The 23,312-nt window shown below is 49.5% G+C and overlaps 2 protein-coding genes across 3 annotated transcripts in view; both read left to right on the top strand.

Moving 5' to 3' along the window:
- The window catches only part of SRL (sarcalumenin), a 33,374-nt gene extending 26,915 nt beyond the window's left edge, over window positions 1–6,459 (top strand). For both annotated transcript variants that reach the window (XM_079946331.1, XM_079946330.1), the window contains 3 exons: window positions 2,315–2,431; window positions 3,421–3,654; window positions 5,538–6,459. In XM_079946331.1, the coding sequence (XP_079802457.1) occupies window positions 2,315–2,431; window positions 3,421–3,654; window positions 5,538–6,349 (1,163 nt within the window). In that variant the 3' untranslated portion in view covers window positions 6,350–6,459. The remainder of the gene's footprint in view (window positions 1–2,314; window positions 2,432–3,420; window positions 3,655–5,537) is intronic.
- A 7,869-nt stretch (window positions 6,460–14,328) lies between these two features.
- ADCY9 (adenylate cyclase 9) overlaps window positions 14,329–23,312 on the top strand; it is a 191,649-nt gene continuing 182,665 nt past the window's right edge. The window contains exons 1-2 of the mRNA XM_079943673.1: window positions 14,329–14,771; window positions 16,244–16,486. The gene's annotated coding sequence lies outside the window, so the exon portion shown is untranslated. The remainder of the gene's footprint in view (window positions 14,772–16,243; window positions 16,487–23,312) is intronic.

Genomic DNA, 23,312 nt, shown 5'->3' with positions numbered 1-23,312 from the left:
GAGACCTCAATGGCACGAACCATCCTTTCCCAGCAGGTGTGCCCCTTAATTTGCACAGGGCTTTATGGGAGAGCAAGTGTTTCATCTGTGAGCATTCATGCAGGCAGTTTTGGTTTCCAAGGATGGAGATGCCAACTTCCATCCCTCCTGTGCTCAAGAGCCACGAAGGGCTCCCCATTCACATACAGGTGGTGTCTTCAGTCCCCTGATTGGCCTAGAATCCTTCCCTCCTCCTAATGGCTTCTCAACTCAACTTCCCTTGGGTCTGGATTCTTTCAGAAATTGATTTTCAAAATCATAAATATAAGATATACTTGTTGCCAAAAAAGTTCTGTGCAAAATAGTATAGATTGAAAAATAAAAATCTCTTTCTTGATTTCCAGCCTCTCTAATTCCACTCCCAGAGACAGCTGCTGCTATGGTTTCTCATGAATACTTCCAGATAGCGCTCTGCTTACATGAGCATATCCAAGGGTGTCTTTTCGTTTGTTTTACAAAGATGGGATGACACCACAGAGCTGCTCTTTCTGGTCCTTGTGAACCCACCACCCTAAATGACATACCCTGCTGATGGAACACGGGGTGTTTGCCATGTTCTGTTTTTAAAGCGTTACAAACACTGCTGTAAGTGTTATGTATTTCATGGAAGTATATTTGAGGGATACATTTTTTAAAGAAATGCTGGAATTCAGTATTTTGATAGTTGTTGCTCAGTTGCCTTAGGTTGTCCTCTGTGTACCCACAACAACAGGATAGTGTTCTTGTTGCCCCACAGCAAGGCCATTTTTAAGTGTCGCTTGTCTTGGAAACCTGTTAACAATGGCATCTAATTGCCATTTAATGGCTAGTGGTTTGCACGTCTCTTCCTGTGTTAGTTGGCTGTTTCTGTATCATCTCCGTGATGTTCCCAATGGCTCTACAGCGGATGCGGTGTTGTAGGGCCTACATTATTCCTGCTTTACAGAAGGTGGACCGGAGGCCCTGAGAGATGCTGGGCTACTCAGACCACACAGCTGGAATTAGGAGTGGTAACTTTCTCCTTCTTCCTTTTTCACAATTCCCTTGCAATCTTCTTCGACAGGCGGCCCAGGGGGATGGTTTCTCTGTAGGGAGAGCATCCCAGTGTCCTGATCTCACTTTCCAGGCTCCCTCCTCTCCCTTCGTCTCTCGCCAGTGCCAGGGCTCCTCTGTGCCCCTGGGCAGCCTCCTGTGTGACCTCCCTGCTGGGTCCCTCACTTGCAGCCTCCTGCGTGTGCCAGTGCCGCCCCCTGCTGCAGAGAGCGGGAACAGCAGCCAGCAAAGCCTGCTGGAGTGGTCTCGGGGGAGAGCTGGAAGGCCCAGTTCCCCTTGGCGTGGCCTGGGCCTGGGGAAAAAGGCTTCTTGTAGGAACTCTGTGGCTGTAACTGGGGACTCCTGCCACCCCCAACCCCCAGCCCGCCAGTCCCTTCCTGTCCCCGAGCCAGGGGTTGACACCCAGCAGTGCGAAGGACTCACTGAGTGTCTTTACCAGCAGGGAGGAAGGGGCATGGCCTGGTACCAATTTCAGGTAATAAATATGTGCTCTCCCCTCACAAGACACCATCTTGGTCTCAGGGCTCAAGGAGGGGCTGTAAGTCAGCAGGAAGAAGCCTCTCACTGCCCCTTCCCTGAGCCCTGGAGAATTCTGCTTTTCCTGCTCAGGGACCCCAACTGGGGAAGCCCAGGCAGGGTGTTCTCCCCAACATGGGACAAGAACCCGAGAATTGCCGAGTCAGCACTTGGTCTCGGAGACGGGCAAATGTGCTGTGGACTTTGGAGACTAATATTTGAGACCGGCCCTGGAGCCTGGCTTAGGCTGAGCCTGAGGAGGGGTGTCAAGAGGTGCAGTTAAGGGGAGGCAGGCAGGGGACAGGCAGCGCCCGAGTCCAGACCATCCAAGGGTGTATAAGCCTCTTCTGTGTCCTTTGTTTGGTTACCAATCCAGATAGCGGCATTTCAGCCTCTCCCTGCATGGCTGCTCTCTCCTGCCCCTTTTATGAACCGTTCGCCCCCAGATCTGAACCAGGAGGAGTTGACTTCAATTGATCCCTTCCACTCTGGGGCCGGTGTGCTGCGGATCTGTGCATGGCCCAAATGCTGTCTTCCCATGTCCTCTAACTGGGTCATTGCACTAACATAGCATGAGATGTGCCCCTGATGGTGACACGCTCTCTGGTCCAGGGTAGAATCCCATAACTCAAGATGGACTGTCTGGGACGCAGAGTGAAGAACCCTGTCCCTCCTCAGTAAGGAGCTTTGTGAGTTCACCTCCATGTCTCATCCCTGCTGCCCACAGATGGAGAAATCACATCCAAGCCAATGGTGCTGTTCCTGGGACCGTGGAGTGTTGGCAAATCCACCATGATAAACTATCTCCTTGGGCTGGAAAACACTCGCTACCAGCTCTATACAGGTAACAGTGAGACTTTCTTGTGTGATTGTTGGTATTTTAGTGTCATATGTAAAAAGCATTTTGAAGAATGAAAACATTCAGGGGACATAATGTATAGCACAGGGAATATAGGCAACAACAGTGTAATAACTTTGTGTGGTGACTGATGGTAACTAGACTTATTGTGGAGATAATTTCGTAATGTATGAAACTATTGAATCACTCTGTCATATACCTGAATCTAACATAATATTGTAAGTCAATTATACTTCAATTAAAAAAATAAAATATGACAGATTAAAAAAAGAAAAAAGAAAAATTAAAATATTCATACGTGTCTTCAATATAATAATGAAGATTACATGCAAGACACCAGCAGTTACGCCCATGTTCACAGAGCATTATTCACAAGGCCAAGAGCTATAAACAACCCAAACGTCCATCAATGGATGGTGGATAAAAAAACGTGTTCCATCCATGCAGTGGAATATTATTCAGCCTTGAAAAGGAATGAATTTCTAATACATGCCACAGCATGGATAAACCTTGAAGACATTATGCTAAGTGAAATAAGCTAGACACAAAAGGACAAATATTGTATGAGTTCACTTATATGAGGTCCCAGAGTAGTCAAATTCATAGAGACAGAAAGTGCAGGAGAGATTCTAGGGGCGGGGGGTGGGGGAATGGGAGTTAGTGTTTGATGGGGACAGAGTTTCAGTTTGTCAAGATGAAAATATTCTGGAGATGGATGGTGGTGATGGTTGCACAACAATGTGAATGTTCTTAATCCCACTGAACTGTATACTTAAAAATGGTTAAAATGGTACATTTTATGTTATGTATATTTTATCACAATTAAAATAAAAGAAGCCACTAGGTTAGCAAACATAGTATCCAACGCCTGTGGCAAGCCCTCCGTGAAACATCTTGCTTGTCCATGTCCTTGGTGGTGGATTGCTTCCCCAGAGATGACTGTGTTCCCTTTAACCCCATGCCTGTGTGTGCAGGCGCCGAGCCCACCACCTCCGAGTTCACGGTCCTCATGCACGGGCCCAAGTTGAAGACCATCGAGGGTATCGTCATGGCTGCTGACAGTGCCCGGTCATTCTCGCCCCTTGAGAAGTTTGGCCAGAATTTCCTGGAGAAGCTGATCGGCATTGAGGTTCCCCACAAACTTCTGGAGCGGGTCACATTTGTGGATACGCCAGGCATCATCGAGAACCGCAAACAACAAGAAAGAGGTAATTTAACAATCATTTCTGAACAGCATGAGCGCTGTCTTAGAAAACTGTTAATATTTTAGACAGTGGATGGTAGGCAGACGTGGGAGAGGCTAGTGTTGTCCAAGACCAGGGGATGCATTCTTTGCTTCCAGCCCCTTGTTGTCACTGTGGTGCCTCTTAGGTGTGGGGTACCTCATCCTTTTCCCTTCCCAAGGACTGATCAGGTTTGGAGGCCATCAGCATTTTCCCAAGGGGAAGCCTGGTCTTCTCTGTCAGGAGCTCCTTGAGGTCTGTGCTGGGGCTGAGCTGTCTTTGGGAGGCCCATGGTGTCCGGGTGGTCGAGAGCCTGGACTCGTTGGATCCCAGTCCACATGTACTTGACCTCTGGCTAACTTGGATCTGAGTTAAACCTGACTTTCAACTCTTCCTAGTCCCAGTACCTGCTTTACCAGGCCTGCTTCAATAGAAGCCTGTCTCAGACTTTCCAAAGCTCTGCTTGCCTTCAGGTGGCAGGGGAGTGCCACTTAGTGTCACTATGATGCAGGGCCGTCTGCAGAGATGAGTCATAACGGGGCATTTGTAGGAATATATGACCAGATGGTGGATCTCAGTTTATGGTTATAACTCTCATTTTGGTTATAACCAGAACCCTGTTTTATGGCTAGTAATAATATTATCACTAATAATTATAATAATAAATTAATCTTTATTGCACTCCTATAATGCATAGGATAATTTTATGCATTACTGATTGATCATTGTAGAAACATTTCAAGACAGGTATTCCTAGTCCTCTCATTGTGGAAGTAAATTAAAGGATGTATTGAGCTGGCTGTGTGACAGGCTGGCAGTTTTAGTTTGGTGCTTTGCTAAATTTATAGCAACATCGTAATCTTTATATCATCTTAGGTGTTATTGTTCTTCTTGTCATTTTGCAGCTAAAATGCTAAGGCTTAGAAGCATTTAATATTCAGCTGGCCAGTGGCAGGGCCCAAGTTCTAGTCCAGGTCTTGATGGCAGGTCCATGTTTCTTTCCCCTAAGTAAGGCACCTTCTCTTTTATTCCTTCTAATTCCCTGACATTTTTCCTTCAGCATCTTTGCCACTGCCCAGATCTTTGCAGACAGTGGGAAAATCTCCATTTGGAAAAAGTGTTTTGCTTTCCTGGAGTCTTGGATTCCATTGTGGATTAAAACAAGGATCAGGCCATTCTCTTTTTTTTCCCCTGCCTTGCCATGCGGCTTGTGGGATCTTATTTCCCCATCCAGGGATTGAACCCTCAGCCTCAGCAGTGAAAGCACGGAGTACTAACCACTGGACTGCCAGGGAATTCCCCAGGCCATCCTTTTTTTTAATAAAAATAAATTTATTTATTTATTTTTGGCTGCGTTGGGTCTTCATTGCTGCCAGCAGGCTTTCTCCAATTGCAGTGAGCGGGGGCTACTCTTCCTTGTGGTGCACTGGCTTCTCATTGAGGTGGCTCCTTTTTGTTGCGGAGCACAGGCTCTAGGCGCATGGGCTTCAGTAGTTGTGGCACGTGGGCTCAGTAGTTGTGGCTCACGGGCTGTAGAGCACAGGATCAGTAGTTGTGGTGCACAGGCATTGTTGCTCTGTGGCATGTGGGATCTTCTTAGACCAGGGCTCAAACCTGTGTCCTCTGCATTGGCAGGCAGATTCTTAACCACTGCGTCACCAGGAAAGTCCCCCCACCAGGCCATTCTTGATTGAGGGTTGACAAGGGACAGGAGATATGTAATTAATTCTTTAAAAGTCTTTAGAAACCCAGAAACTCCCTGATGCCGTTACTCCCTTTGAGCCACGGAGTGGTCTGGTTCTGGAAAGAGGGGTGAGGGGCTTGAGGTGGCGCCTGCCCAGCCTGACTTCTCGCTTCCTCTCCCCAAGGTTACCCGTTCAACGACGTGTGCCAGTGGTTCATCGACAGAGCGGACCTCATCTTTGTTGTCTTTGACCCAACCAAGCTGGACGTGGGTCTGGAGCTGGAGATGCTCTTCCGCCAGCTGAAGGGGCGCGAGTCCCAAATAAGGATCATCCTGAACAAAGCCGACAACCTGGCCATGCAGATGCTCATGAGGGTCTACGGGGCCCTCTTCTGGAGCCTGGCCCCGCTCATCAACGTCACGGAGCCCCCAAGGGTGTATGTCAGCTCCTTCTGGCCATATGACTACAAGCCCGACACCCACTGGGACCTGTTTCTCAGGGAAGAGATCTCCCTCCTGGAAGACCTGAATCAGGTGATTGAGAACAGGCTGGAGAACAAGATTGCCTTCATCCGCCAGCATGCCATCCGGGTCCGCATTCACGCCCTCCTGGTCGACCGCTACCTGCAGACGTACAAGGACAAAATGACCTTCTTCAGTGATGGGGAACTGGTCTTTAAGGACATCGTGGAAGACCCTGATAAATTCTACATCTTCAAGACCATCCTGGCAAAGACCAACGTCAGCAAATTTGACCTTCCCAACCGCGAGGCCTATAAGGACTTCTTTGGCATCAACCCTATCTCCAGTTTCAAGCTCCTGTCCCAGCAGTGTTCCTACATGGGAGGTTGCTTTCTGGATAAGATTGAGCGGGCCATCACCCAGGAGCTCCCCAGCCTCCTGGGAAGCCTTGGGCTGGGGAAGAATCCAGGTGCTCTCAACTGTGACAAAACAGGGTGTGGTGAAACCCCAAAGAATCGCTATAGGAAACCCTAGGTTGCTGTGTCACCATTCTCGGGCTCCTGTTGGTGAATGAGCTTGTGTCCTAACTGTCTGAGAAGTCCTGGTTTATTAACCCTTTGAGCCACACTGGCAGGAACCGTTACGTGTTGGAGATTTGGGAGTTAATTGAGGCCAGTTGGTGGGGTAAGGGGTGGGTCGAGGTGGGAGAGTGGAAACTGTGAATTGTGGCATGCTTGTCTTGTTGCTTCAATTAGGGGCCTGACTGAGGCACATCAGGCCACACCTGCTTTTCCTGGCTCCCCTCTTGGAGGGACAGAGAGCAGCTAAATTCTAGTGTAAACTGGATTAACAAGCATCACATGAGCTAAAAGCAGCTGAAATTCCTTTTTCCCCCTGGTAAGCTGGGAAACTAGAGGAGATTTGAGTTCCGTAGGGCTGTCTGCTCTGTCCACGTGGCTGCCTTCCACACAGTCTTCTGTTTGTCCCCAGCCCTCGGCTGCCTCTTGAGCTTGGGTTGGATTCAACAGGAGACAGTCTCTCAGGGTCTGAATCAACCTGGGTGTTGAGCCTACCCCCAGGCCTCTCCCCTTTCCCCAAGGGGTGTGGAACGATTCAGGATACCAGAATGCTAAGACAGAACAAGAGTTCCCGGCTAGAAGGATCTGCCTCCCCCAGGCCATTTCTCTGGCATTGTTTTCTAAGCCAGCCAGGAAGCTCAGTCCCTTCCTTGGCCCCAAGAGGAGGGTGACTGTTCCATGCATTCAGGTAATTTACTTGTTGGAAGTGACTTCAGTGAGAGTCCCGGCAGGGCTCAGAGGGTTAATTGGTTTGCAGTGTGTCTGTGTCTATTGCATGTCTTGGAAAACTCAGACCCCAGAGGCTTTGGGTTTCAGAGGGGACAGTGGAGAGCTTCTTGCTGTTGCCACAGCTTCTCCGTGGAGACACTTGGCAGAAGATTCGTTCCTTCCTGGTTTTCATCACATGGCTTTTCCTTTCCCTTCTTCTCCATTCCCTGATGCGCTGACACTCAAAACTCGGAGCAATTTCCCAGGAGTCAGAACCAGCACCAGCCGCTTGGTGCTGGTGGCAACCTAGGCCTGACCTTCAGTTTCCCACCTGAACTTGATGCCGATACCCACCGAGCGCACATGGTAGGGGAGCCTGGCCTTCAAATACCAATGAGTGTGAATGTGTGTGTATTACGTTGTCCAAGAGAGATTAGGGAGACAACAGATGCCTGAGGGCACAGAGGAGGAGCTAGCTATGAGAGTCATGCCTGCCTGGCGGAGGGCAATGGGGATGGGGGACGGAAGGAAGAGCCTGGAGGGGACAAGCCTCTTGATGGGAAGTGGGTGGGTGAAGAGTCTAAGTCCAGGAGACCCGGGCCGGCCCGGCTGCCCCAAGGGCCTCCTCCTGCCAAGTGACAACTGAGCCGGCCCCTCCTGGGAGTGACCTGTCTTCACCAGGAGGACCCACCAGCACCAGGGGGTCACCAGGACCAGAAGGACAGTGAAGACGAAGCAGAGGGAGAGGCGCCCTGAGGATTAGGCAGTGGAGGCAAATTGGCAAATTGGTGATCAGATTAGGCCCACATGGAGAACTGCAATCCCGGAATTCCTGTTTCTCAGAACGATTAGCACTCCAGCGAGTGCTGCATCAGAGGCTGCCTCTTTTGGCTTTTTGGAGGACCCGGGACCTCCCACAAGAAGACCAGAGGCCCCACTGCCATCAGGACGTTGTCTCTAAGGACAGAGGCAACCAGAGAAGCAAAGTCTGCCAGGGGCATCCAAGGAGCCTGGTGACCAGCACCTGGGGAGCTGCTTCCTTCTCATTAAAAAACAGCCCTGGCTTCATCTCCCATCCTTTGCACTCTCAAGGGGCTGCCCTCCCACTTTGCTCCTTAATGCCCCTTCCTGCCCTCGGCTACTCTTGGCATATCTGTTTTTCCCAGTGAAGAAGGGGAAGAAAAAGTGGAGAACTGGGCATTGTCATAGCTGCTGCGGTCACCACTGCTTTGGGGGAAGCAGCTGAAATGAGACGAACACATTCATACAATATTTATATTTTCTGGGGGGGGGAGGGCGACATCATCAGCGATCTTTCCCCCCTTTTCTTTTCTCCATCCAGCTAACTTTTCTTACTCCTTCTGTTCCTCTGTTCACCCCTTGACTTCCCTTCTTTCTAACTTCCTGCAGGCTTGTCAACCAGCTGGGGCTTTAAGTGCTGTTTTGTGCCCTGCTCTGTGGAGGTGGATTTCGAGCAGAATTCTGACTCTTTGGGTGAGGGTGGGGGGTAGTGGGGAACTGGGGGGGATTCGGAATCCAGAGATTCCCCCAGGAGGAGTATCTATGAACGTTTGTGCCTGAACAGTTGCTGTTTCTCTCCGAAGCAGAACCTTTCCAGTGCTCTTTCCGTTCTGAGTTCATCAGGGAGAAAGTCTCAATAATAAAGTTCCAATCTCTCTTTAATTCCTCGTGCTTTCTCGTTGCCTCCAACCAGTGTAATCTCTTTTTATTCCTTTTATCTAGTGGAGTGTACTAATTTTTATTGACTTTAAGTTTTTTAAAGAGCAGTTTTAGATTCATGGCAAAATTGAGAGGAAGGCAGAGATTTCCTACATACCCCCTCCCCACACAGCCTCCCCCAATATCAACGCCCCACCAGAGGGTACATTTGTTACAACTGACGAACCTACATTGACACGTCATAGTGACCCTGAGTCCAGAGTTGACATTAGGGTCCCTCTTGGTGTTGTACCTTCTATGGGTTTGGACAAATGTACAATATGTGTCCATCTCTGTAGCATCCTACGGAGTAGTTTCACTGCCCTAGAAATCCTCTGTGCTCCACCTATTCGTTCCTCCCGTCGCCTCTCACCCCTTGTACTAATTTCGTTTTTTTTAAAAATTTAATTTAATTTTTGGCTACATTGGGTCTTTATTACTGCACGTGCGCTTTCTCTAGTTGTGGCGAGTGGGGGCTACTCTTCGTTGCGGTGCGCGGGCTTCTTATTGCGGTGGCTTCTCTTGTAGCGGAGTGTGGGCTGTAGCACACAGGCTTCAGTAGTTGCGGCACGTGGGCCCTAGAGCATGCCAGGTTCAGTAGTTGTGTTGCGCGGGCTTAGTTGCTCCGCGGCATGTGGGATCTTCCCAGACCAGGGCTCGAACCCGTGTCACCTGCGTTGGCAGGCAGATTCTTAACCACTGAGCCACCAGGGAAGTCCCCTGTGTACTAATTTCTAAGTTTCTTGGGGATAGACTGAAAATGTATAAGTTGCCCACCCTTGATTGGGACGCCCTCCCAGCATTTTCTGGAACCTCCCTCCTGCTTCTAGCCTCCTGGTGTCAAAGGTGACTCATTCCTTCAGCTGGCTCTGAAACTAAGGCTGTTGTACAATTGGAAACTTGAAGTAATACTCTCTCCTCATCACCTTGAATTTGTCATTTTCCCTGGCCTCTGTAGCAGTAGCCCATTAATAGGAGTTATTGAAGCTTCTGTCCCACAGAGCTGGCCCAGGCGGTCACAGCATTTGGTCCATGCCCTCAACCACGTGGCTGCCCACCTGGCACCTGAGGCTCAGGTGGAGATGCTAGAGGTCAGGCCTGAACGTAAGGATGGTGCCTCCCCTTGGCTTCTGCAGAGAGTGGTGACCCCACAGCGTGTGACACTCCTGCTGGTACCCGCCTTTACGGAAACCCAAGCCGGTCCTTGCCTCCCCGGGCTGTGCCCTTCCCGCCACACCTTACTGTCCTGGCGTGAGCATGTTCCCAAAAGGAAAAGAACCGGGCCCTGGGGTGTTGGTGGGAGGTTGGGGATAAGCAAAAGGGGAGTGTGAGAGCTAACCCACGCCAGCACTGATGGGCTCACACCGGAGAGGATGCTGGACTCAGCGAATTCAGCGCGAGGCCGTCTGCTCTGGCTTCTCCTGAGGTGGGGGCTGACCTTAAGGCAATGCCCTCCTCCCCTTGGCCTCCTTCCGATTAGGGGGCCCACATTCCACAGACTGATCAGCTGAGCAAGCTGCTCTAACTAAGGCTGCTGCTGCCACCCACCCCACAAAGTCACTGGCCCTGCCCGTAACTGCAACCATCGTTTTCCCACGAATGGAAGAACATGGAGCTTTTCCCAGGAAAAGGCAAGGTAGGTGAGGTCTGTTCTGAAGATAAATAAAACACAACAGACCCTGCTGACATGTTCAAAATTGTGCTGTTTCACAAGCCTCATCCTACTACATTTATGTTAAGTCTGTCGTTAGGATGATAGAGAAACAGAAGGGCAAAATGCAGAAAGCAAAATCAAAGACCATTCTAAACATAGCCTGATGATATGAGGGATGTTGTGGATGGAGAGTCTACAGCTATGTGTATGTGTCCCCTGAAGATCTGGGGGTTACAGGGGGATCTATAAGGAGCATGCAAACGCATGCGTGTAAAGTCTGTGTGTGGGTGTGTGTCGGGCAGCAGATGCAGATGTCGAGAGGGTGTGCATTGTGTGTTGTGTAGAGAAGGTCCATGGGCAATGGGGACGTCTGAGGTGGGGAGGTGGGTGTGGCTGTGAAGTAACTGTATGAACAGTGTGTGGATTTCAGATCATGGGAGCATGTGTGCAGGCAGATGTGTGTAGGGGGTGCCCAGCCCAGGGTGGAGACCCAGGAAGATTTCACCCGAGGAGGACATCCCAATGGTCCCTGGGCTTTTCATGTGTCCCCCAAAGTCTGAGCCTTCAGACAACATTACAAGCCAATTCCACTTTCTGTGACATTCGGCTCAAGCTTTTCCCAATCCAGGGAAACTTGAATTTTTCCTTAGAAGACCATAAAGGCAATAAAAAAGAAGCATAAGAAAGACAAAAAAATGAGAGTAGAGCAATGCAGCGAAGGTGGATTCAACAGGTTCTGAGGTATCCCCTGCGCCAACCTCTTATCCAAAGCATACAAAAATGACATGCATAAATGAGCATATTCTGTGTGTGCTTGCACTTTGGAAACTGTTCTCTGTTTTCCCATAAAGTCAGTGGGGAAGGGAAACAACTTCTAGAGCACTCCTTTGCGCCAGGAACTGGTCTATAGACCTATAGACATTACCACTCTTATACCTTAAGATAATGCAGTAATTCTAACAGCTGTGTGCCAGGCCACACTGAGTGCTTTATGTACTTCATTTCTTTCCTTTTTTTTTTTTTTTTGGCCAGCTGCTCGGCTTGCGGGATCTTAGTTCCCCAACCCAGGCCATGGCAGTGACAGCGCCGAGTTCTAACCACTGGACTGCCAGGGAACTCCCTGCCTTATTTCATTTAATCCTCAAAATAACCCCACAGGGAAGGAGCCGTCCAGCACAGACACGAGCACAGGCTCTGGAGTCAGAGTGCTTGGGATTCGTCTTGGGCTCCACCACTTAGTAGCTGGGCAGCCCTAGGCAAATGACTTAACTTCTCTGTGCTTCAGTTTCCTCACCCACAAAATGGAGATATTAATAGTCCCTCTCTCATGGGGCTGTTGAGGGGATTAAATGACTTAATAATGCAACATGCTTGAAATAGTACAGAGCCCACAGAAAGCATTCAGTAAATGTTATTACTATTATTAATCATACTTTACTAATGAGGAGACTGATGGTCAGAGCGGTTGGGATGATGGCCTGTGTATTTGGGAGGGCCAGAATTCTATCTGAAGTCTGACTTACCCTACAGGTCATGTTAGGTTACTTGCCCAGGGTCACATTTGGTGACACTGTTCTTTCTGATCCCTTTCCCTCCTCTTTACAAACTGGCAAAAACCGAGCATTGTCTGATTTTTTTAATGTTCGGTCAGTACCTTGAAGCTTGTTAATAACAACGACAACAAAAAATTATCATTTAAAAGTAATTTTCATTAAAAAGATTATTGAGGATTATTTCCTGAGCAACAACAAAAAAATATTAAAAGAAAAAAACCAAACCCTTAATTCCATTTCAATTTGATCTCTACCATGATCATCTTGTAAAGTAGATGGGGCAGGTATATTTTTTATCCTTAAATCCAAATCCAGCATGGGGAAACTGCATATCCAGAGAAGTTAAGTCCAAGTTCACCTGTTAAAACATGATAAACCAAACTAAAAGGCCAATTTTCTGTCCATCCCATTATTCTTTCTACTATATTCTATCACACTGACTTGTGCTAATCTGGAGCATAGGCCAAGTTATGGTAGTACATTTTTCTGACACGCTAAAAAGAGTGATTTTGTCTTTGTGAAGAGTGCAAAAAATTTTATTTGTTCTACTTCCATTTTCTCCAGACTTCTGGATTTTTTTCCACCGCAACTTCAAAAGCCTAGGAATTCTTACATATTTATTCAGGCATAGTCTCTGCCCTGGGGAGCTAACAATCCAGTTAGGGATACAGTCATGGAACCCAAGTGACCAGGGAAGACCTCTGGGATGAAGCGACCACAATTTCTAAATCATACATGGGGATACATGGTCTGGCAGAGGATTTTTTTCTCATTTGCAAATGTAATTATTTGAAAAGTCTGACCAATACATATAGACTGTGTAATTTACTTAAGCATTTAATAGATTTCCTTTGTTGAGAATTCATCTCCTGAGAATACTGAGACAGCCAGTGGGTTACGGAGCTTGGGAAGGGAGTAGAACGCTAGTTACACTTTTTTTTTTTTTTTTCTGGTACGCTGGCCTTTCACTGTTGTGGCCTCTCCCATTGCGGAACACAGGCTCCGGACGGGCAGGCTCAGTGGCCATGGCTCACGGGCCCAGCCGCTCCGTGGCATGTGGGATCTTCCCGGACTGGGGCACGAACCCGTGTCCCCTGCATCGGCAGGCGGACTCTCAACCACTGCGCCACCAGGGAAGCCCCTAGCTACACTTTGAGGGATGGGTGGGTTTGGAAGGTCAGAGGCCAGGGGGGTGAATTCTGGGGGAACATCAAGGGCCCAAACCCACAAAAAGGAAGACATCTGTGTGGCCAGTGAGGAATCAAGGTGAAATGAGGTGAATTAGGGAAAACTAGCACTTAAATGGAAGCCCAAGGAATCTGGGTTCGAGGCCACTCCATTTCTGAACAGAGAAGGCCAAAAGAAGCAGGGAAGTCTCTGCAGGCAGCAGCACTGGGGCTGACTGGAGAGGTGAGAGCTTAGCACCAAGGAGCCTGTTTCAGCTACTCAGATAGTGTCCCACGGGCAATGCTCCTCTGACAGTGATCCATGGCCTGATGGGTGGGGGGTACCAGGTTTCTGTCCTCCCTCGACGCTGACCCACTCCTAGGATCTGGGAACTAGGAGCTGGAGCCTGGTAAGGAGGCGGCGGGAAGGAGCCCACCCCAACATTCTGGCCCTACTTAGGAGCCCCTGTTGGGCCCTGGGCCCCTACCAGCCCCGGGGCAGAAGCAAATCTGTGTTCCTTCTCTGGACCTCGTGACGTTTCGGTCACTCCAGCCCAGGTGACCAGGGCCAGCAGACAAGAGGACACGCAGGTCTGTGTGACCCGGGCCAGACGAGGACATGGGTGCTCCTGGCCCGCGGCCTCTGGTCTCAGATCATCCAGCGAGACGGGCTCCTGAGGGGGTCGGGGGCGGCTTCCTGCGCGGGGACGGGTCTCCCCGACCAGCGACCAACGCGTTTGGGGGCCTCGGGCGCTGTGGTCCGAATCCTCACCGCGGCCCTGTCCAGTCCGAGGTGAACGCCGCGGCCGCAGGGCCTCAACCTTCGTCGGTGCACGACCCTCACCCCCGCCTTCCAGGGGAAACCGAGGCCCAGAGCAGGGCATTTCTGGACCAGGGTCGTGAGGGTGGGGGAATCCGTTTCCCGGAGCCGGAACTTGGCCTCGCCCCTCAAGCCCGGCTCTTGACTCGCAAATTGTTATCCCCGAAAGGCTCCTCACCGCGACCCTACGGAAGTACTACCCCCGGCCACGAAGCCCAGCTCCGGCTGAACCTCGCTCCGGCTGAGCCTCGGTCACGGGAGCGCGCCCTGCGCACGCGCCTCCGCTCGTGCCCGCGGTCGGGCCCCGCCTCCTCCAGGGCTGCGAGCTCCCGACAACGCTCCCGGGATCACGCATGCGCAGGCGCTCGGCGGCGCTTCCTGGGGACGCGGGCTCGGCTGAGCCGGGGCGGGCGGTGACTCAGCGCCGGTGGCGGACCGGGGTGGGCAGCGGGGTCTCCTCCCCGCGGGGCGCAGGAGCTTCGCTCTGTCGGCCTTTACTGTCTTTTGAGCGGAGGCCGACCTTGGGCCTGGCTGCGGGGTAGGCTCGTCCACCCAGCCGTCTCTGCGCGGTCCGACCGCTGGAAGCCCGGAGGGGCTCAGAAGTTTTCATTTGGGGTCGGGAAAGGCCTTGAACTTGCTCAGAGTTATGGGGTGAAGCCACAGATTTCTGGAGGCATTTGGGGGACGTGAAGAACGTCAAAGGCAAATTGGTGCTGGCAGTTACTATGTTGTGGTTTTCACCTGCGGTCAAACCTCAGGTAAAACAGGAACTGATAATTTTAGGAGGTTATTCCACTTCCCTCCCCCCGCCAGAAATTCAGAGAAGCTTGTAAAGCTAGAATCCACATTGCCCTCTCTTCCTGTCCTTTGGGACAGAAACCCAGCCTTACCTTGCTCACTTTCTTCTATTTCTGGGTGACCGCAGGTGGGAAAGCACTTAGGGCAAATGAAACTTCAGATTAGGGGGCCATGGAGGGTGATATTATTAGAATGTCTTTCTTGTGGCTCCTGGGTTTTCCTGAGTCACTAATTTCAGGAGCTAAAAAGGACTTCAGAGATTCTGTAATACCTCATCAAGTGGTCATTAGCCTTTACTTGATGCATGCCCAGCGACAGGGATCTCTATCCAGGGTCTTCAGACAGGATGCTGGTTTAGGTCCCTCTGCCCCAGATGCCCCTTCTTTTGCAGCCCTGTAGGCATCAGGTGTTTACTGGCTTCTATGCTTGGACCCCTGTGCACACTAGAAATTGGGAAGGGACCTCTGTGGCTAAACCAGGGTTGGCTTACTGAAAGTAAAGGGAATTTCTTTTAATTCCCTGAGTTTTCTTTGCTGTTGCTTTGGAGCGGAGATCATCTGGGTATCTGGTACCCTGGTGGCCTGAGAGGAAAAGGAAAGTCCTTGGAAAGGGGTTAGGTGATTCCTGGGGAAGAATGCCTTGGTGTGTGGCTTAGCTGCCTCACCTGCCCTCTGCCCAAGGCAGCTCTACTTCCTTATATGCATCCCTTTCCTGGGTTTAACTTCACAGAATGCCCAGTGGTGGTGGGGAACTGTAGGACAAAAGAGCTATTCTTTTTACAAATAAGGAAGCTGAGGACTAGGGAAGGAGAAACTGACTTAGGGTCACAGAGCCAGTGAGGAGGAGAGATGGGACTCAAATCCAGGTCTCCTGATCCCCAGGCCTTTTCCCACACTCCTTCACCCTGTATGTCAGGGGCCAGTAGGAAACAGACGGCATATTTCAATTGCATAATTTGAGGCAGAGTGTAGGGAAACAACTATGGAGAGTGAAATATTCTGGGGCTAGTCACAGTGGGGTCTTACCACCTGTATGCCTGGAGGCATGGAGGCTGTGTGGAAGGTCATTTTCCTAGAGCTGGGACTTTGGGTCAAGGGGCTCAGGAAGGGAGTTGGGGGAATAAAAGCCTTGTCTTCAATTTCTCCCTCCCTCTAATCTCGCTCCCCATGCACCAAACCCAATGGGAAGTCAGGGGCAAGGGAGTCTTGATTAGTCCATACAGAGCAATTCTAGGCCACTGCACAGGGTGGAAAAAGATGTAGAATGTACAGGGCTGAGGCGGGGGGAAACAAATGAAAGATAACCAGCATAACATGCAATCTTGCTTCTACCAGTATAACAATAGTTTACATTTCTTGAGCGCTTACTCTATGCCAGGTATGTTCATTATCTCATTGCATCTTGCCATAAATCCATTTTCTCCATTTGACAGATAAAGAAACTGACTAGAGAAACAACTCGAGGGATGGAGATGTGGACAACTAAGCTGACATCTGCCTCTCCAGGATCTTATCTTGTGTATAGTAGTCCCTCTATGGATGTTGGTGGGATGAATAGATGAAAGAGGAGCACATAGAGGCTGGATTTGATGGAGAATCACCCTGAAGATCCTTAGCTGTGCCTCTTCTCTCTGGGGCTGGGGTGCAGCTGGAGGGACTGGAGGCTGTCTGCAGAGGTGAGTCCCGAGCCTGTTGGTGTCTCTCCTGCCGCTTTGTGATAAGCCAGGTTATTCAAGTTAAAAGAGTAGGTATATAGATCTGAAAAAAAACCCACCCCAAAACCTTGGACATTTTGCCTTTGCTAGTAGAGGATATCTTTGGAGTTAAAAACATTTCTCTTTCTGCAGCCAGCCTTCCCCACCTCCTGATTTCTGGTCCCCCCACCATCTGGGCAGGGGCCCAGGTGCTGCCTCTCTTCCCTGCTCAAATCCTGCGCTCCACCCACAAGCTCCGTTCTGCTCACTGCATCGCTGTGCTGTTCCTGGAACACAGGGTTCTTCAGGGATGAACCAAAGACCAGTGTGGCCGGGAGCATTTTACCAGCACCCCTAAAATGGCCTGCTATGGAGCAGAAACCTCAGCTCAGAGGCACTGGGCTCTTTCCTCCCTGCTTCCTCTTCCTTCAGCACCCCCTTCCTTCAGAATCCTCTTTTATTGGCCTCTTCCTTCCTCAAGGGTCCCCCAGAGTCTTTCATTTGCTGTTCATCTTCCCAACACCTCAAGCGTGGAGAAGGAACCTGACCTATATTGAGCACCTGCTGTGTGCCCGACGCTGCCAGGTGCTTCCTAGCCATGATCTCATTTCATTTCACCGTGATCTACTCGGTAGGAAGTATTAGGGAGGGACCTTGCACAAAAGCAAGACTTTGGTTAGGTAACGTGTCCAAGAACACACAGCTCTTAAGGGTAGAGCTGGCATTTGAACTGTGGTCTAATTCCCAGGCTCATCCTGGCCCACTCCTCACCCAGGATAAACCCTGCTGCTGCAGTATTTGCGTTCCTCTTGCACTTTGGCTGTCCAGAGCCTTCTCTGGGTGCCATAGCCTGCGACCCTGGGGCTTGGGCATGTTGAATGCACTGTTTCAGCCCACGCTTGTGGGTTTCTGCGTGGATCTGCCTCACATTTGATTCCATCCATAGTCCGTGGATCCGCCTCCAGTCCTTTGCTGATGATGCCTCCTCCGTCTGGAGGGCTGTTCTACCTATTTCTGAATGGCACATCCAACCTGTTCTCTAAAGCCCAGCTCATATGCCACTTCCTTCAAACTCATTCACCTCCAGATTCCCAAACTCACCTTGGTGAGCCTCCCCTAGAGGATTTATCGCATTGTTTCCTGTATGTGCCCTAACTTGGATATGCAACTTATTTTCTTTGCTGGGGGCAGAGATTATCCTTATATGCAGTAAGCCACCAGTGAATGAATGCATCTGAGGAGCTTTTTGTGGTGAAAAGAGTTAAGTGAAGGTTTATCCCGCTACTTTACATGCTAAGTTTGCTTGAAACAAGATTCAGCTATAAAATAAATGAGTCTGGGGGATGGGTGGTGGAGGATGCCTTGTGTTTTCCTCGGGGAGCCTTGAATTTGGGGAAATGAAGACACACCAATGAGGACAGGCAGTGGAGGACAAGCTGCTTAGGTGGAAAGCCCTACACATCTGTCTCTCCAGATGGGGCCCAAAGAGTGGTGAGCTGAGTCCCTTGACCTTTATCACGGGTTGCAGCTTTTCGGAGGCCATTCCCTGTGCTCCCTGAGTCCCTTTATGTTTGCTCCGATAGGTAGAGGCCATCACTCCTGCTTTCACCACCAGGGGTGGGGGAGACCTTGGCCACAGTGACAGCCCTCCCTCCCTGGGACCAGAGTTGACTCAGAGCACCATTTCCCGTATCACCCAAGACAGACAGGTGACAGGTGCTGGGGCCCTTGAGCAGAGAACGGCCATGGGCTGGGATGACTAACCTGCTCTGTCACCACCTACAGCTTGGTTCAAAGCCCCTCGGCATCAAAACAGTTCCCTAGGAGGAGCACAGAAGGCTCTCCTTAAGATGACAGCTTGGGTCCCTGCTTCTGCCAATGTCTGTCACTGTCCCAGTGCTTCAAAGTCCAGGTCAGTGAGGAGCATCCAATGGGATAGGCATGGAAAACAGGTAGAAGAGGCAACCTAGGAAGGAGAGGCCTGATCTAGGCATCAACAACCTAGATTTTAATTGGGCTCTGCCAGGAGCTCACTGTGTGTTTATAAAGGAAAGGGGTTCATTCTTTATAAGTCAACATTTTTTTGACCACCTGCTCCTATCATGCTAACTAAGGGCAAGGAGGGCTGTGAGAAGTCAAAACCCATCCCTATCCGGATGGTCTCTGTCTCTGTAAATCAGTACAAATCACGGTAATAAATGCTGTACAGAGGTGTTTTTGGAGCATAGAAGAGAAACTCACTTATCCTTCCTAGGGGACGTGAGGGGAGATTTAACTGAAGAGGTGACACTTGAAATTGGAATTCTCCTGGCAGATGGGAGTAAGTCTACTGCATCTTTGGGGAATGTCGTGCAGTATTTTGTCTGTGGAATGAGGTCAGTGGAAGGTGGAGAGGAGTAGGGTAAAGACAGGAGATTATACGTGAAGGTCTATCTGTGTTTAGCAGAGAAGGGCCTTCTTAGGCTGTACGGACTTTGGACCTTATCCTGAAGGTAGAGGGACAACTTGAACCGACTGTGTTGCAGAAAGACCACTCTGGCAGCAATGTGGAGGATGGATTGGAAGCATCAAAGATGAAGAGAGACACTGGGTGGAAATGGGTTAGACTGGCACAGGAGGGAATGTTTGAGGACCTCAACTGTGGGATTAGAGAAGAAGGTTGGACTAGATAATCCCTAAACTCACCACCTGGGCCTTTGGTCCTTTTTGCACCTGCCCCTCCCACCCTGTTCCTACTTGGTTACCTTGATTGACCATCTCCTAGGGAGTTGGAGCATGAGCTGCCCCATTCCCCCATGGGGACCTGTTTGGATTTTGACCCTATCCAGTGTGCCTGTTTGTCAGTTTTGTCCACCCAGTAGAAAGCTGTACTCTGTCTTGGGGTCCTTTCCACTCCCACCTCCATCCGGCCCTGACTGTGCTCTCTCCTCTGGCTTTGGACCATGGGTCTCCAGACTGGCAGTGACAACTCTGCTGTCCTTCCCATTATTCTTTCCAAGAGGAAGGATGAGACACAATGTTGAAGAAGATGTTGACAAGCAGGAACTAGAAAAACAGATTAAAGGAACCTTGGGACTTGGTCAGAGAGCAGAAGTGAAATACAGGAAATGCAGGGCAGTCCCACAGAATGACCCAGCAAGTCTGAACCCCTTGATTTAAATTCAGCTCAGTTCTATAAAAGGTAACCCTAAAACCAGAGGTACATGTCTTCTCCTAATCGCTTCACTGTTATCCCAGGTGAGGGTTACACATTGCTACCCTTTCTTGTTCGCCTTATCTGTGAAACTGTCATCTCATGATTCTTGGGCCTACAGCAACCAGTCAACAAAGAGGTTTCTGGTACTTACGGTGTGCCCAGCCTCACGCTGGCTGGGATAGGATACAGACGCCCCCTGACTGTGTTCCCAAGGAATCTGGTGTTTTAGTCTAGTTGGGAAAGCAAAACAGACAAAACAGACAGAAAAGGTGAGTGGTTAAGAGGGCGGTTAAGATTGGGTGGGACGTGCCACAGATACCATAGAACCTGAGAAAGTAAGAAGCGGATGGTCTGGGTCTCTTGGGTTCTCTCAAATTGGGGGCAAGATCCAGCCTAGATCTAGCTGAAGGCCTAAGCTGGATCGCAACCAGCCTCAGGGTAAGATTGGGGGCTGAGCAGACTTCAAGGTGCTCTTACACGGGCTTCGTCCCTGTTACCCAAATGTTTACAATGTTTCTGTAGTCTGCACCTGTCTGCTTCTCCACATTCTCCATTGACCCTTCAAGGCCCAGCCCAAATGCTGTTTTTTTTTTTTTTCTTTTTCAGGAAGACACTTTCCTTTTTTTAAAAAAAAAATTTATTTATTTGGTTGCACCGGGTTTTAGTTGCGGCAGGCGGGCTCCTTAGTTGCAGCACCTGGGCTCCTTAGTGGCGGCATGCGAACTCTTCGTTGTGGCGTGCATGTAGGATGTAGTTCTCTGCCCAGGGATTGAACCCAGGCCCCCTGCATTGGGAGCATGGAGTCTTATCCACTGTGCCACCAGGGAAGTCCCAAGACACTTTCCTTCTTAACAGTCGCTGATCCTCCACAGCCCTTTGCTGATAATTCTGTTGTGACATTTACTCCGTCTTTTTATATGTTCGTGAATGTCACGTATCTGGTCACATATTTGTGTTTTCTTCACTTCCACTAGGTTGTGAGCTTCTCATTAGCAGGGAACGTGTCTGGTTCATTTCTCTTAACTGCCAGGGACTAGCCCAGAGTGGTGCCCTGCTCAAAAACATCTGTTCAGTGAATGGACAGCAGTTTGATAGGTAACGTTCTTCCTGGTGTATCAGTTATATAAAATCAGTTGTGTAAAAGTAATCCTAAAACCAGTATGGGGAGGTGCCTGCTTTCCGAGGACAACTTCTGGCAGAGGAACAGCGAGATGAAAGGTCATTATAGGGAATTCCCAGTGGTTAGGACTCCATGCTTCCACTGCAGGGGGCCTGGGTTTGATCCCTGGTCAGGGAACTAAGATCCCGCAAAATGCGTGGGCATGACCAAAAAAAAAAAAAAAAAAGAGAAAGAAAGAAAGGTCATTATAGGTTGGACTTGGGTGGATATACAAGAGAAGGGTGTCCAATTGTCTCTCAGTCTTGACCCTCAGGACCAAAGGGACAAAAGCAGGGTATGAGTGTCAAGAATGCCCTCCCTTAGGTTATGGAAAGAGTCTTGGAATCAGAAGTGTTAGGGATTAGTTCTGAGCCAATCTCTGGTGACAATATACTTGCTTTATTAACCTTTATGGGATTTTTCTTTGATCCAAGTGAGGTAAGAAATATGTGAGTTCTTTGAAAAATATAAAGTGTTACTGGAATATCAGGCATCCTTGTATTCTCCTCTTACTCCTGACCCTAATTTCTCTTTCATTCTTTCGGTAACAAAATTCTCAAATCAGCAGCCACTAAGGCCAGCTGGGAAGAGCTTAGGCAGTCTCCCTTTGAGTTCCCATTTAGGCCCAAAGACTAGATCCAAGGTGGTAGAGAGGGAAGAACATGTTTTTTTGTCTTCTAAACCAGGTGACCTTGGGTAAATCACTTCAACTCTCTGAGCCTCAGTTTCCTCATCTATAAAGTGGAGATAATAATCTTTACCCCACCCACTTTCTAGGGCTCCTGGGAGGGTCAAATGAGACAATGAACATGACAGTGCCTTGTAAACTGTAAAGGTCTGTTCAAATGCTATGGATTTACTTTTTAATCTGTGCTTGAGGGCCCTAGATAAAATTTGCCAAGATGGTTGTAAGTTTAGACAGTGACATCATACTGGCCTGTGATTGGAGTCCAGGGTGGGGCAGAGAAGGCGGGCCCAGAGTCACAGGGGCGGGTAGAATGCAGCAGGGACCCCACCCACTGCCTGCCTGGAGAAGACCTGAGTCGAGTCTGCTGTCACTCGTTTTAATGACGTGAAGAAATTCAGTCTCCTGGTTTCCAAACTGTCAAAGACTCTGCCGTGACCACTGTGTTCAGGGGAGACTTGGATTCAAGTTCAAGGGTTGGGGCCACTCTGATTTGGTTCTCTGTCTCCAGGGTCTTTCTTAGCTTGGTACCAGTGATAAGGATAGAATAGGAGAGTTTACAGGTAGTTGTAGAAGTCCCAGTAGGGGACTATAGATAGAGAGGGGAACCTAGGAAACCTTGGAAGACCACTGTAAGTTAATGATCACTCAAGAAAGCTATTGGAACATCGTGGAACAGGCAGGCTTGCTTAACTATAAAGCCATAAATAAAAGCACGAGATTGTCCTAGGCCATTAAGTGGAAGAAAAATGTCACCATCCTTCTACTGATTTGAATAAGTGCTATAATAATAATAATCCTAGTTTGACCTTATAGGGTCAGACACCCTCCTGCCTGATACAGAGGAGGAACTAGTGATGTAAGCCTCATGTCTACCCAAAGGAAGGTGGTCTTTTCTCCACCCTCTTTCCCTTGACTATAAAATTGTAGCCCACTGAATCCTCAGGGCAGAGCTCCCTCACCTCCCCACTTGCATCTCTTACAAGCGTCCTATATTAATAGATCTACTTCTTGCTTATCACTTTGCCTCTTGCTGAATTCCCTCTGCGCTGAGACACAAAGAACCTGAGCCTCAGTAAGTCCAGATACCAGATGAGTGATTCTGATTAAAAGACCGTGGGTTCAAGTCCCGATCTGAGGTGCACCGTTTTGCCCAGACATGGTGGGCATCTAGAATAAACCTGTTGTTGAACAAGATACAGGCGGTGCATTTTGTGAGATCTCTCACCCTCTTTATTCTCACTTCCTTTGTGTTTGCAAATTCCAGGTGTAGGTAAACATTAACACACACACACACACACGCACGCACGCACGCGCGCACACACACACACACACACACACACATACACACACACACACACAAACACACACTCACCAGACTATGATTCAGAGAAATGGTAGCCTGACTCATGCCTGAAAATGTGACTGGCCAGTGATACTGAAAGGTCAAGGTGCAGAAACGGGTATCCCCATCTTGGCGCTTTGTTAATCCCAGGAGGCTGTGAGACCAGAGTCTCCTGGGAGGGACTCTCTGGGTACCTGTGGCTGGCTAGGTTTTGGATCCCTTCGTCGGCCCTGCTGGTCACTGGAGCTGAAAGAAATCGGCTTAATCCAAACATATTTGTGAGTATTTATTGTATGCTTGGCCCTGTACTGGGTGCTTCGGGGAATATGAAAAAGGTCTGGTTGTGGCTTCTGTGTTGGAAGCACTCAGCCTACAGTTGAGAAGATGAGATAGCCTGAGAGGAGCAGAGGCTCCCCACTGGCA

The sequence above is a fragment of the Stenella coeruleoalba genome, assembly GCF_951394435.1.
Source record: "Stenella coeruleoalba genome assembly, chromosome: 15".
NCBI lineage: Eukaryota > Metazoa > Chordata > Mammalia > Artiodactyla > Delphinidae > Stenella > Stenella coeruleoalba.
The sequence above is the reverse complement of the archived record's forward strand: the minus strand, read 5'-3'. Positions and strand labels throughout refer to the sequence as shown.